The following is a 14,811-nucleotide window of genomic DNA, read 5'->3' on the forward strand; positions in this document are numbered from 1 at the left end:
TTGTCTCTCAGGAGCAGTATGTGTTCATCCACGACGCCATCCTGGAGGCCTGTCTCTGTGGAGAAACCGCCATCCCCGTCACCGAGTTCACTTCCACTTACAAGGAGATGCTGAAGGTCGACTCTCAGAGCAACACCTCACAGCTCAGGGAGGAGTTCCAGGTGAGATGAAGCAGATAAATATTGCAGGCTGGTGGAAAAATGTTTCCTTTGATTTACAAAGCAACATTTTCTAATTCACTTGGAAAGCAGAACGATTCCTGAGTGAAGGTGTCACTAACGTCCAGCTCATCAGGTCCACCTTCTAGTACCAGGTCATCCTCTTTATCACAACCGCCTTCTAGTACTGGGTCGGACCTTTTTAATTCCTGGTGTGATAGATGGAAGCAGGTAGTGGAAACCTTCCTCAGAGGTTTTCTCCATACTGACATGACAGCATCACACAGTTGCTGCAGGTTTGTCGGCTGCATCCATGATGAGAATCTCCCGTTCCACCACATCCCAAAGCTGCTCTACTGGACTGAGATCTGGTGGCTGTGGAGGCCGTTGGAGTCCAGTGAACTCATCGTCATTTTCTAGAAAGCAGGTGGAGATGATCTAAGCTTTGTGACATGGTGCATTATCCTGCTGGAAGTAGCATCAGAAGATGCTCCACTGTGGTCATAAAGGGATGGACATGGTCAGCAACAATACTCAGGTAGGCTGTGCTGGTTAAACCAGGCCACGTTGGTACTAAGGGGCCCAAAGTGGGCCAAGAAAACCTCCCCCCACTATTACACCAGCAGCAGCCTGAAGTGTTGATCCAAGACAGGATGGATCCATGTTTTCATGATGTTTCCAGCAGATTCTGAGCCTGAAATGGAGACTCATCAGACCAGCAACGTTTCTCCATCTTCTATTGTCCAGTGTTGGTGAGTGTGTGTGAATTGTAGCCTCAGTTTCCTGTTCTTAGCTGACAGGAGGCTCCCGGTGTGTCTTCTGCTGCTGTAGAAATTAGAAACCTAAATTTTTTATATTTTGTAGAAACAGAAACAAAGCAGAAGACTTGTTACATAATTCTGGTAAATTTTATAAGCCTTGACTTTTTGATTTTTTTTTCCATTAAACAGGAAGCAAAGAATCCAAAATGTTGGGATGTAAGGTCTCCTTCCAACTGAAGGCATTCATTGTAGATTTATAGGTTTTTCTATTTCTGTATGAGGTCGTGTGACTGAGTAATGCCTTATCTACAGTAGCAATCAGAAAGCTCTCATTCTGGAGGATCAGGAACTTGTGTTGCCGGACGGAGCTTATAACTGCTGCATGAAACCGGGACAGGAGAATATGGAAGCATGGCCATTGGGAAGCTAAACCTCATGAGTGTGAGCAGCGACTAGCTCAGTTGCTTTGACAGATAATATCCCTGTAAAGGCTGATTATGCTCCACATCTGTCTGATTTGCCACCGTGACATTAACACAGATGCACTGCTGTCTTTCTCCGAAACTGTCAGCGTCTCTACTGAGAACCCGATGCAATCAGTCACGTAAGAGGTCATGTTTCAGTCAATCTAACACATAAACACACAGCTTGAAATCTTCAGACATCAGGAAATAAAGTTTCTCAGATGGTTGTGTGAGCATCCATCTGATGATTGACCATCAGTCTGGTTCCTTGGCTTCCAGTCAGGAAATGAGCCAGTAGTTCAGCATAGAACCAGGATGAAGCAGCTCCTTTAAACAGGTGAGACGTCATTGTGTCGCATGTATTATCACCCGGTTTAGTCAAGGGCAACTTTATTACACAACCCATGATGCCGCAGTGCTCCACAAACCAAAATATAACTAAAACAATACAGGAATGAAGTAGAGACAGAACTAATAAACTAAAGAATAAATTAAAACACCTAAGTTTGGTTTAACTCGTGCTAAACACATCTGTAAAGTAGAGACTCAGTGTTTGTGCAGATCTGATTAGTCCACAGTCTGGGACCTGTTACAGGTCCTAGACTCCGTCACCTCCAGATTTTAGTCTTATCCTTGAAGTGGATTAAACCAGCTGTGACCTGGACCTCATGGTTCTTGCTGGAGCATAAACAAGCAGCAGCTCAGACGGAGAAGAAAGACCTTGCCATGGAGTGATTTAAGGAGTAGAAGTGAAATATTAACCGTATCCAGTATGGAAGAGGAGGTCGGTGTAGCACCACCACCACCAGGTTGTTTGCGCCCACCGCTTCAAACCAGTCAGCAGACGAGCGGCGGCATTTTGAACCAGCTGGAGACGATGAACCGAGGTCTGGCTCGAGGACCATCAAGGAACACACTCAGGTTTTTAACCTGTGTCTCAGTAAGAGGATGAAGGGTCCAGAGCTCCGACAACATCTGGAATAACACAAATTCCAAAAATGACCGTTTGTTTTGTTTTAATCTCATTTATAGAAATTTAAGGACATCCACTGTTTAATGTCATCATGGCAGCACACTAACAGATGAAATGAGTCTGCTTAGAAAAACACATTCATTTGCAGGTTAATCTGAAAATCATTCATTTAAATGTTATAGTGTTTTAAAGAATGGCAGCTCATATAGAGCAGTGTTTCTCAGTCCTGGTCCTCGGGCATCCCCTGCCCTGCATGTTTCAGTTCTTTCCAACTCCAGCACACCCAATTCAGATGCAAACCTGCTAATGAGCCATTCACTTGGAAAACATGCAAGGCAGGGGTCCCTGATGACCAGGACTGAGAAACAGTGATATAGAGAAAACAAGGCTGGACCCAAACCAGAGCCTTGAGGAACATCACAAGTCAGAGGGGCTATTTTTGAGCTGTAGGGCCCGTGTTAACATAAGAAATCCTTCCAGATAAGTATGACCAAACCCACTGAACACAGATCTGTTAAGGCTGATTTCAGTCGTGAAAGAAGAGGTCACGCCAGGTCAAAGGCTGCCTTCAGGTCCAACCACCAGAGGGCAGCAGAGCTGCCAGAATCTGAAGTCAACCACTCGACCTCTACAGCTGCTTTGAGTCTTTTCTTTTTTTATGTTTTTAAATTTATTTATTTACTTTTTTTGTATTCATTCAATATAATCCATGTATTTATTTGTATGTAATTTATTTTTATTTATTGATGATTATTAATTTATTCATTATTTAATAGAATTACATTTAATTCCAGTTTTTTCTCGTTTCTTTTCTTTCTTTTGTTATTATATAATTATAAATAAATGCAGGCATTGAGGGTTTAAAGAACAATAATAAAGCACTCGTAGAAGTGCCGTCTCAGCTGTGGTGTGATTTACAACCGTCTCACTGCGGACGCCATCTTGGTCATGTTTATGTGTTGCTTGTCATAGCAGTTCATGGGTCGGCCAATCAGATCGCTGCTTATATATCTATGATATAATATTTGATTTAATTTCTTTTCATTCCGTCTAAATGAATGAATGATGCTTCATTTACAACATGAAAGTTCATTTCGATTTCCATCATTTTATAAAGTTTATTCAGAGGCCTCATTAAATCTTTGTTTTTTTTATTGATCGTATCTGTTTTTCTAAACTTTGCACGGCTGTTGTTGTTGTTGTTATAAAAGTTAGAATGTGATCTTTACATGCTTTTTTGTGACCCTCCCTCCCCAGACTTTGAACTCTGTGACTCCTCATCTGGACGTGGAGGAGTGCAGCATCTCTCTGCTGCCCAGGAACCGCGAGAAGAACCGCAGCATGGACGTCCTGCCGCCGGACCGCTCCCTGGCCTTCCTCGTCACCAGCGAGGGGGATAGCAGCAACTACATCAACGCCGCTCTCGCTGACAGCTTCCTCCGGCCCGCCGCCTTCGTGGTGACGCCGCACCCACTTCCCGGCACCACCACCGACTTCTGGAGGCTGGTGTACGACTACGGCTGCACCTCTGTGGTGATGCTCAACCAGCTCAACCAGTCCAACTCTGCCTGGGTAAGAGAAGCCCAGACAAACGGAGGCGAGTCGAATGTTAGGAAGTAAATTCCACATGTGTTACATGTACAGTTACACGAAGCTCTTTCAGTTTGAGGGCGGTGTGGTTTAGCAAGGTAGAGCCGTCGTCTTGTAGCCTGAGGGTTGCTGGTTCGATCCTCGGCCAAGTTGAGTTAATGTCTAGGTGTTCCTGGGCATGACACTGAACCCCAAATTGCTCCTTATTGGTCGTGGTTGAGCACCTTGCATGGCAGCTTCCACCATCAGTGTGTGAATGGGTGAATATGATGTAAAGCGCTTTTTTTTTACCATTTCTGTAAACAATGAGGTAAACACAGCTTCAGATGAACAACAACACACGGCATGTTGCACTGTCTCATGTCAAACAGTTGCTTCAGTTCATCAGAGTATCAGCCTTGGTTTCTGCAGATCTCCCCAGGACAAGGTCCGGACTTTGACTGGACCACGCTGAGGCCTCCTCCCCCTCCAGCGTTTCTGGTTCCTGCAGTCAGGATGAGGTCTGTTCTCTGACTAGACCAATGAGACGTCCTCCCCCTCCAACCTGTCTGGTTCCTGCAGTCAGGATGAGGTCTGGACCAGGTCAACATCTTGGTTCTGTTGCAGATCTGCTGCTGTGTTTGGGATCTTTGTGCTGCTGCATGAGCCAAGCTTTGTCAGACAAATGGACTCACGTCTGACTCTGGAATGCTTCGGTATCCAGAGAGTTAGAGCTCTGAGAAGTGGATGGATATTGAGGTCCAGGCCCTTTTTCCTGAGGACGACATTCAGCTCGACTTTGAGTGTTTGAAGAAAAGCCGACCAGCCTGCCGAGCTGAGTGTAGGACGCACAGAAACACATTCAGGAAAAGTTAAAGAAACTGAAACAGATGTTAAGAAGCAGAAGTGGGTCCGACCACCGTATCGAGTGATATCAGCCTGATTACGATAGATTTTTGCGTAACTTTGCAGTGGAAATTCAAACCACATGAATTAGCAGGAATTCTTTCACCCTGGAAACGAAATTCAGTGTAATAAAAATTCCTAGAGATGTTGGTGGAAAAGCCCCTGATGACTGCAATGTGTTCCAGTTCTGTAGCTGCAGAACAAGCCCAGATCATCATCCCTCCACCACCGTGTTATGAGCTGTTTGTGATCAAACATGTCCACTGTGGTCTGGTCTGTCCAGAGGATCGGGTTCCAGCAGTCTGCTGGTTTGTTCAGATGCAGCTTTGCCAGCCTAAGCCCTGCTGCCATGTTCTTTTTCCTCTTTACTGGTTCAGTCTTTTTCTAACTGGACTGTCATGAACTTTAACATCTAACCTGCTGACTGAAGCCTGGAGGGTCTGAGATGGTCTACTGGGGCTGAATTTGCTGGAACGTCCATTCCTGAGAAGACTGGCAGCTGTCTGGAATATTTTCCACTTCATCTTTCTCTCTGTAGAATGAAGGACACATTGTTAAAGATCAGTAAATAGAGTGTATGATTAGCAGCACCTGCTCCTACCTGCGTGGAATCAGCAAATTTAGTTTTCACTCACTGTTTTGTGTTTGATAAATGATGACAGATGGTGTAAATTCTCCTGCACACAATGGTATTTAATGTCATTTCTTTTCCTATTGAGTCAGTTTTTGAGGTTCAACTTCTGCCACCAGAGCAGCTTTTCCTCCAAGAAATGTGTTTATTATCTAAAGAGGATGTGAGTGGTGGGGGGAGTGTCGGAGCCAATTTCTAACCAATTCCAAGAACTGCAAGGCAAGCAGTGAGTAGACGAGCAGCAGGAAACAAAGAGCAGTGTAAACCCAAACCATGTCAGACTCTCTCACAAGTCCCGCTCACTTAGCCTGCAGATCCTCCAGCAAAAAGCAATTTCTCGTCCTTGAAACACCAAGAGTTCCTTTAGTCTGGATATTTACAGAGATAAGGAGCCGATTCATTGCTGAGCAGGAGGCAAAACACCCTTTTCTACCAGTGTGGGATGATGCAGCACAACTTGTTGAAATAATAAAGAAGCCCAGATCTACACCAGTGGTTCCCAAAGGTTTCAGCCCAGGACCCCGAAACCAGGTTCAGGTTCCACATTCACAACAATCTGGTCTCCAGTGGGTCGGAGCAGTGAAATAACACAGTAACATAGCACAGTAACCAAGAAATAACTAAAACTTTTTCCTTTTAGTCCAAAGTAGGTTAACATGTTTCCATTCAATGACGTCTCCGTTTAGCAAAAACATTCTGGAGAAAAGTAAATACAGTTATTTATTTACATATTGTTTATTTATTTTAAATATTTTACTCTGTATATTTGATATCAAATATAAAATAAACAGCTTTTCCAAAGAAATTTATAATTTTTAAAATGAATTTTATATTTTTAAATCAATTTATGAACTTCATATTTTCATTCATTCATTATCTGTAACACTTCGTCTAATTCCGGGTTGCGGAGAAGCTGGAGCCTATCCCAGCAACTGACCGGTGAGAGGCAGGTACACCTGGACAGGTACACCTGGACAGGTTGCCAGTCCATCACAATAACTTTATATATATTAAATATATTTTATATTTTAGTAAATGCACATTTTATATTTTTATAAGCATGTATTTATTTATTTTTCATTTTATTTACATGTTTTAGTCATTTTACACATTTCCACGTTCATTCCAGCTTCCAGACCAGCATGGATAAAAAAAAAAACCAGCAAACATTTAGTTCCAGGATTCCACAGGATGATCAGAGAAACTTTTCCAGATCTAAAAGTTATTTTAAACATACATACATTTGCACATCACACCTGAACTCAACTCATCATACAAACTGAAGTCAGAAAGACGGAAAATATGGATTAAGTTCTCCCCCTTCTTTTATTTTCTCATGTACCACCAGGAGCATGTGCACCCCCATTTGAGCAACACAGCTCTCCGTCATGCTGGAGACTCGCATCATTTCAGCTGTATTAATGAATGACTCGTGGTGATTATTACAGTTAGGGGCACTTTCCGGATTCTCCAGCTTTTCTGGGAGCCCAGTGTTGCTCCAGCATCCAGACGGTGGGGTCACTGTGACGTTAACCAACATGACCAGCAGATGCTCAGAAGATGTCACCAAACTGTCCAGTCACATCTCAGTCTGTCGACTGGGAAATGCAGGAAAAAAAGCTTGTTTGTAATCATAGTCAACTAATTCAGTCCCAGAAGCCACGATATACTGAAGACTGCTAAAATACTGCTCATTTCTTCAGATTCCCCCTTCTGGCAGCCAGACTCTATGATAATTTAAAGTCGTCTTCAGGAATTGTTTTACTGTATGCATCCTCTCTTTTTCGTAAACCTATAAATAATTCAGGCATAAAAACGGCTCAGAACTCATGAAACATGTCGTGTCTTTAAACTAGAGACGACCGATCATTTGGCACCGTGTTACCTGCAGCCTCTCATTTCTTTAGCTGCTCCTAGGTTTGATGTGCAGTATCCTTAAAGATATGGAAACGAGACAAATAGAGGACAAAAGAACTCGTGTCAGGTCTAAAAAATGGTCTACAGCAGATGAACGGGATCTGAACTTTATGACCTTGGAACTCTGAACTTCTGACTTGCTTTGATGACATTCATTAAGTACATTCCTGGAACCGTGGTTGCCCTGCAGCATCCTGAAGCTGAGAAACCACAACTTTTTCCCAGCCTGGAGCATCATGCAGTTTGCTTTATGTCAGACGGCAGCAGCTGGGCGAAGGGAGAGATCTCGGAGAAGAGACGGGACAAAGACGATGCTGGATTAGCCAATGGAGGCAGAAACTGGAGACATAGAGGACAAAAGAAGAAGAGTCAGGACTAAAAACTATCTACAGCAGATGAACAGAAAAGGGAAGCAATACATTACAGATCCCAACCAGCCTTCTGCCCAACATGTCAGGTTATAAAGGAAGATTCTGAAGCGCTTCTGATCATAAAAACATCTTTAAGCTCCCACTTGTCACACATAGTCCAGGGCCAACATGTCCTCCTATTTTACACCCAGGCAGTAACTTTCTTCTGAAGCGGTGCTGATCAGTCGCTCTTCACACTTTATGAAGGTTTATTTAAACAGGATCTGAAATCCAGCAAAGACCTGAACCAGGATCTGAAAAATGCATCTAGATCTTCAGTTGATCCATCTACTGCTGGCTGAAGCCTCATCAGAAATAGTCTCCATGGAAACGTGACTGTCAAGAAGCTGTTCTTAAGGAAGGGAAACGGGCAGAAATGGCTGTCATATGACACCAGAACTGGACTGGAGATCAGTGGAAACAGGTCTGATGGAGGGATGGATCCTCCCCAGAACCCGGACATTATTGAAGCAGTGTGGGATCATCTGGACAGAGAACGAAACGAAAGGCAGAAACATCCAAAGAACAACTTTGGAAAGTCCTTCAAGGAACCTGGAGAACTGTTCCTGGAAGTTATCCAAGTGATAGTAAAGCTTCTCGATGTTATACCAAAAACTGACTGTTTTCATTTATATTTGCAGATTTTTCCATAAAACTGCACCTATTTCCAGTTTTCCTGCTGATATAAAGCTTGAGGCCTTTCCACAGTACCATATGACGCCCTGTGGACACCTCAGGGCCAACACTTCATCCATCTCCCCTCTTTCCATCAAATGAGACATGAATGTGGCTCAGCACAGTGAGTGGGTCTGCCTTTTCACTGCTTTCCTGCCACCGAGCTTCAGTTCTGCATTCAGGCTGCCCGTTTAATTTGCTGTCATGCCATTAGCGCGTCCTTATCGCTCCCTTCCATGTCTGCTCATGTGTAGGTTTCTTCTTCCACCTCCCTGTCGCCACTCCGTCACCGTGTCATGTCTCATTCCCGCTCGACATTTCCACCATGCCCGTCAGCTGCAGTCTGTCCTTCCTCCACTCTAAATCTCTCCTCTTCTTCTTCTCTGGCTGCCAGTGGATTAACAGTTCACCCCTGTAACACACTCACAGTCAGCTTGTCCTCCTGAGTTTGGGCTGTCTGCCTCCTGTCTGGATGTATAAATATTTATCTCTCCACTTGCTCAATGTCACCTGTTAATACCCTTCTGTCATTGTGTCAGGGTTATCATTTCCTACTGCAGGGGTCTGCTCATGCCCGGAGTCGCTGCAGAACATGTCAGCATGTCAGCACGCTCCCCCGTCTCTTTGCTGGGGGGGGGGGGGGCTGTGTTTTTCAGGCAACCATGATGGGAGACCTTGATGTTTGAGTGCGTCCAGCCTCTCTGCTCACTTCCTGTTTGTCTCCCACGCACAGCCAAGGTCTCCTTCCATTAATTTATAATGTGCTAATGGTGATGATTGAGCCTCATGAATAATTCAGCCTGGGTGGCTTGGTGTGAGGGATTCTTCCCGCTCATAAATGGGTTGTTTTCTTTGCTCATTTAATTTATGGTTGCTATTTGTGGGTAATCATGGTCATTTAAGTTAATTGTCTCTGCTGTCAATACTCAGGTGTCTTGTTACTGACTTCTCCGTCACTGACTGCTGACATAATGATTTGTTCTGCCTGAAGCAAGTGTGGCTAATGACCTGCCTCTACCCGCCAGCCTTGTCTGCAGTATTGGCCTGAACCGGGACTGCAGCAGTTCGGACCCATGACGGTGGAGCTCCTGTCTAGAACCGCCGACGATGACGTTATTATCCGTCTCTTCCGGGTTCAGAACATTACTCGGGTAGGTGGATTCAAATGGTTTTCCTTTGTTTTACTCCCTGCACAGCAGGTCTCTACTTATACTCTGTTCAAATTTATTCTGCATCTGCTGTTTTTATTCATTTCTTCTAAATAAATTGTGTGACTGACAGCTATTACGATTTTTAATCATCAAAAATGAGGTTTTAGAATAATCTGGACTTTATTTAAGAAATGATAAAAAAAATCATTTTTCCCAATAACTCAAAATCCAGGGTTCCAGTTTTAAAACATTAAATAAGTTGTAAAGAACTGAAAATGTTTACTTGTCATGTAGCCAATCACTGACCTAAAAACAAATATATCAGATCCAGTGCTATGTTACCATGGCAACCTTCTCTGATATCATCTTAGCATCTCTCTCGTCTCAACCTGAAAGTCCAAGGATAGTGTCTGTCTGGATCTCATTGACGAGACCAGGATTCCCTCTCAGAGTTTCTGTTTGGAGGTCTGCTGCCCCCCACCCTCATAGATCTTCTTTTTAAGGATGCTCCACAGGTTCTCAGTAGGGTTGAGGTCACGAAATGACCATAGAAGCCAAAGATCCTGCTGGTCTTCCTGCTTCATGGGATGGAGCGTTGTCTTTACTGCAGAAGGAACACTTCATCCTTTTGCACCAACCTCGACAGGTTTATCAGAGACCACCCAAACGGGACCTACCATCTCACTTCCCATTATTCCAGCCCAGAACATCACTCAGCCACCACGCTGCTGGAGTCCCAATAAGGCTGTGATGAACCAATAAGTTCTTTATTATCCTGCTAAAAATGGAAACAAACAAGCCGTTCTAATAATACCTTCCTTTAGATCAATTAGCATTTAGCCTAAAAAATAAAACTATTGTTGAATGATATGGTAAAAGCAAAGCAGGTAACCACTTCAGAAACACAGGACAAACGCTCAATTAGCATTCATAAAACTCATATTCATCACAAAACTTAATAGTGTAAAGAGTGTGCAGCTAATTTCCATTATTCCAACCATGTTAAGCTAAGTTAGCATGCAGGGCACTGACCTAGCTCAGTACTTTCAGAAGTTATGGTCGACTATCTGGGGAAAGTTAACAGAGCTAACGTTGCTAACAGGACTGCTTGCTTTGTATTTCATTCAAACCATTTTACTTTAGCATGTTAGACATTAATGTCAGAGCAGCTAGAAACTAAGGAACTGTTGAGTCTAACAAGTATGGATTAATTTTTCAATCGTTATTCTTCCATCAACTATAAATGAAGAGGAAGAAAATAGAAGAGAAAGCATGTTTTTTAGCTAGCTCAAGCTAGTTTTCTGATATAAGCATGGGAAAGTATTTCTAAGTGCCCCACGATTATCATCCATCAGAAAACTCTGCATCTGAACGTCCACTCAGTTGGCTTTGAGTCCACCCTGCCTTTGAAAGAAGAGGCCGCAGTGTGCTGATTTTTACTGTTTTAATGCAGCTAGCACAAATAGTAAGCATTAACTGAAGTATGAGCACATATTTCCCACTTATCTCGACGTGTCAGCTGCAGAGTTAACTTCTAAAACCACTGCTTTCATTTTCTTTTCTTCTGTTTTTTTTTTTAATGTTGGACATGGTTGAAACAGCGACTGGAGTCCGGCCTGAGCAGAGATGTGTTCCAGCTTTGTGTCGCTGTGGGAGGCGTTTAATTTAGATCTTAACGATGGTTATTAACACCTGGTGCTGGTGTAATGATTCACACAGTGACCCAGCTCCCAGCTGGTATTTGGTCCTCACAGTAGTACGAATAAATGCGGAATAATTTCCTGCTTTGAGCTAAACAGCTGTATCAACAACATGTCCTAAAACTTGTTAAATAACCCAATACAGTGTTCTTTAGTTGTTCACAGATGCTGAAATGAACTCATGTTACAGTCTACAAGCGTTAAAAAGTCTCTTTTTTCTAAGTAGGACTGAAATATTTGTCAGTGAGTGAGCTCCTTTAGTAGATCCTCCTGTAGATGCTCCCAGCTGCTAGTTTAGCTTGTTTTCATGTCATTTCGGCTCCTTTAGCTGACAAATCTTCATTGCTCCAGCTCCCCTTTAGCTTCTCCTCGCAGTGGTCTAAACCTCCCCTGTTCCTGCCTACTTTACCACTTCCACTCCCACTCACTCCCTAAACGATTAACACCATGTCAGAAACTGTTGTCACACGGCCTCTTTGCAGAATCCCGAGGAGACAAACACCCCAAAGCTGGACACCGATAGACTCTGTCCCAAGCAGGTATTCTGTTGTGTTGTAGATGTAGCAAAGATGACCCAAGTAGCATAAAATAACTCCAGAAGATGTTCTTAAGCTTCAGCTTCACACATGAGGCATTGTTTGCCCTCTGAGGACGCCTCAGTAGAGCAGTGTTATAGCAGCAGGAGCCTGAAAGACTCCTGAAATATGAGTTTAATAATCCTCAGAGTGCAGCTTTAACAACCAAATGCAGACCTGGTTTTCTCTGGCTGATAACCAGATAAATGTTTGAACTGGTTGGAGCAGATACGCTGAGTTCTACTGACATCATGAAATCAGTGCTTTCCTAATTTCGCTCCTCACCCTCCTCCTTTCCTCTGCGTAGCTTCAGGAGGGCCAGCTGGTGCTACGCCACTTCCAGTTCCTGCGCTGGTCCCCGTACCGCGACGTGCCCGACTCCAGGAAAGCCTTCCTCAGCCTTCTGGCTCAGGTTCACAACTGGCAGCGGGAGTGTGGGGAGGGTCGCACCGTCGTCCACTGCCTGTGAGTTTCCTCCCATCCAGCATCTCTGATCCAGACAAACACCTGCTGCTTTATTCTCATGTATTCTCTTTTTGTTCTCTTTACTTTCTGAGGAGATAATGTAAAGTTTCATTCTATAGAAAAGTAAAAATATTTGGAGTCTCCAGCTTCTCAGAAATTGTGTTCTTGTATGGAAATAGTCCAGATTTTCTTCTGACACCTGAACTTTTGAATGTCCTAATAATACACAATGCTTTCACATTATTCATTTTTCACCTGGAAGCTGTCATTGAAAACACACCATGATTACACATAAAGTCTTTATTCTCCTCAGAAAAATGAACTATTATGTGTCTTTGCGTTATTGTTGCCGTCTGAGGGCACTTTGCTCTCTGGAGGTCAGTGAGACATCTCGCATGTGATTAAATCCCAGCTCCTGTATTTTAATGAGAGCGTTGTGCAGATATTCATCTTTAAAGTCTGCTGCTTGGCCTTTTTCTGACAACTTTCTTGATCTGCTCAGTCAAACTCTGACATTTCACACTGTATCTCCCCCTCGGAGAGGCTGGGAGCTGCTGCAGCACATCTTTATTAGGTCACTCATGTCTGGATGCCTCTGCTCTGTCTCGTGTCTCTCTGCACGTCTTTGTTGGTTTCTACCGGAGCAGGAACGGTGGCGGTCGGAGCGGAACTTTCTGCGCCTGCACCATGATCCTGGAAATGATTCGTCACCACAGCATGGTGGACGTCTTCTTCGCTGCCAAAACGCTGCGCAACTCAAAGCCAAACATGGTGGAGACGATGGTGAGGAAGCAGTACTTCTTCTCTGTTTTTAACCCTAACCCTCCTGCTACGCTCCGGCGGGAGCATCCAGGCTGCACAAGTGATACACTAAATCTAAGAGCTGGACAACACTACCGTTCATTAACAGACCTTTTCCCTCTTTTTTATGATAAAAACTGTAAAAAGTGTAAAGAAATCACAGCTTGTGGTGAAAGTATTTGATGGCAGGATGGTAAAAAGTCCTGGAGTCTTCTGATCCAGGTGTGCCAGGCTACCTGCAGGATGGTTCTAGACATGAATAAATTCTTCATAAAACAATCTATAAAGTCACAAATTGTCTATCTAGCTATTTGTTTTAAAGCTAATGAGTTTCCTGTTCCCAGGAGCAGTACCGGTTCTGCTATGACCTGGCCCAGGAGTACCTGGACTGCTTAGAAGTCAGATAGCACCGTTCCCATCCTCCTGGTCCCTCCTGAAGGAGACGGTCTGGTTCCTGGATCCTACATCCTGGATATCAGTCCTTACACACCATTGCCAAGCCTGGATGAAACGTTATGATGAGCAAGCTGACTGGACAACGTGTAACATACTACTGCTTCTCCTGGACTCTGATCCAACCCGTCTTCTGTGCCAAACCAGAGGACTCCACCAGGAGTGGAGTGGACTTTATCAGAACACTGTCAAGGCAGCCCGACTCAGTGATGACCGACGGTCCGACGGGATCTAAAGAGCTCCTCTGTATCCTGCCTTATTATGAACAAACTGGAAGGGAACTCCATCCACCGGGTTTATGTTTGTTTGTAACACTGTAAATGGTGCAATCTGCTGTTGGTGACGCCCCATGTTGTACTGTACTATATCTGAACCTAACTGTGGATGATGAGGATGATGAAGCTTAACCGAGGGTGGAAAGTGGGACATTCTGTATCTGTACAGTGGATCTGTCTCTGATTTCTCTTTATTTATTCTTCGTGTATATAGTTGTTTTTTGTTTTCCTTCCCCTCGGGTGTTTCTAGATGTTTCTCTACGTCTTCTCAGTGTGCCAGTCCATCCTTTGTGTCTGTAACTGGGGTTAGGGTTCAGCATCTGCATGCCCAGTCTTAAGTGTGTCATTGCAGTGTGTGGCTTCTGGGTGGGGTCTGCGACGTGAATCCCCCCCGCTTTCATGAAAATAACCATGCTGTGAGAGAACAGCTAAAATCTCTTGCTTTCTAAATTTGTATTTATTCAATGTGTTTACTTTCTAAATAGTGTAAAATCAGGAAAGGAAATAAAATATGCTGTTAATTAAAAGCTGTGATGTTTGTTCGTTATTACTGACTGAAGTTTCAGGGACACTCACCGGCTGTTTTATCAGCTCCAACTGTTCTGCTGCTTGTTAACACTAAGATCTAACCATTTTCTTACCATGATCAATATGTTTATCCCATGATTGATCCCCACCTAGTGGGACATCTGGCCATTTCATGAACCTGTTCAATGTCGAGCTTCTCAGTGATCGGTACGATTGATTGTAGCATGTTTACTTTTGTTTTAGCTACATTCAGAATCATCCACCCCTCCAGACCGGCTTCTGGACTGGTTCCTGGTATCTGGAACAACCTGCTGCTCCAAACCAGCTTCTGGACCATCCATACATCTGCATCTTCGTCCGTCTGCGTCTCTGTCTTCTGCGTCCAGCGCAATTGACAAC

At 43.8% G+C, this 14,811-nt stretch overlaps 1 protein-coding gene across 7 annotated transcripts in view; it reads left to right on the forward strand.

The window, feature by feature from the left end:
• The window catches only part of LOC121627999 (receptor-type tyrosine-protein phosphatase U-like), a 236,992-nt gene extending 222,581 nt beyond the window's left edge, over window positions 1-14,411 (forward strand). For 6 of the 7 annotated variants that reach the window (XM_041966886.1, XM_041966889.1, XM_041966887.1 and 3 more), the window contains 6 exons: window positions 12-161; window positions 3,614-3,928; window positions 9,490-9,615; window positions 12,198-12,355; window positions 13,003-13,138; window positions 13,501-14,411. In XM_041966886.1, coding sequence (XP_041822820.1) covers window positions 12-161; window positions 3,614-3,928; window positions 9,490-9,615; window positions 12,198-12,355; window positions 13,003-13,138; window positions 13,501-13,563 — 948 coding nt within the window. In that variant the 3' untranslated portion in view covers window positions 13,564-14,411. The other variant, XM_041966893.1, reaches the window with a different exon arrangement.
• Window positions 14,412-14,811: the final 400 nt, after the last annotated feature.

This window comes from Melanotaenia boesemani, chromosome 17 (genome assembly GCF_017639745.1).
Source record: "Melanotaenia boesemani isolate fMelBoe1 chromosome 17, fMelBoe1.pri, whole genome shotgun sequence".
In the NCBI taxonomy this organism is placed as follows: domain Eukaryota; kingdom Metazoa; phylum Chordata; class Actinopteri; order Atheriniformes; family Melanotaeniidae; genus Melanotaenia; species Melanotaenia boesemani.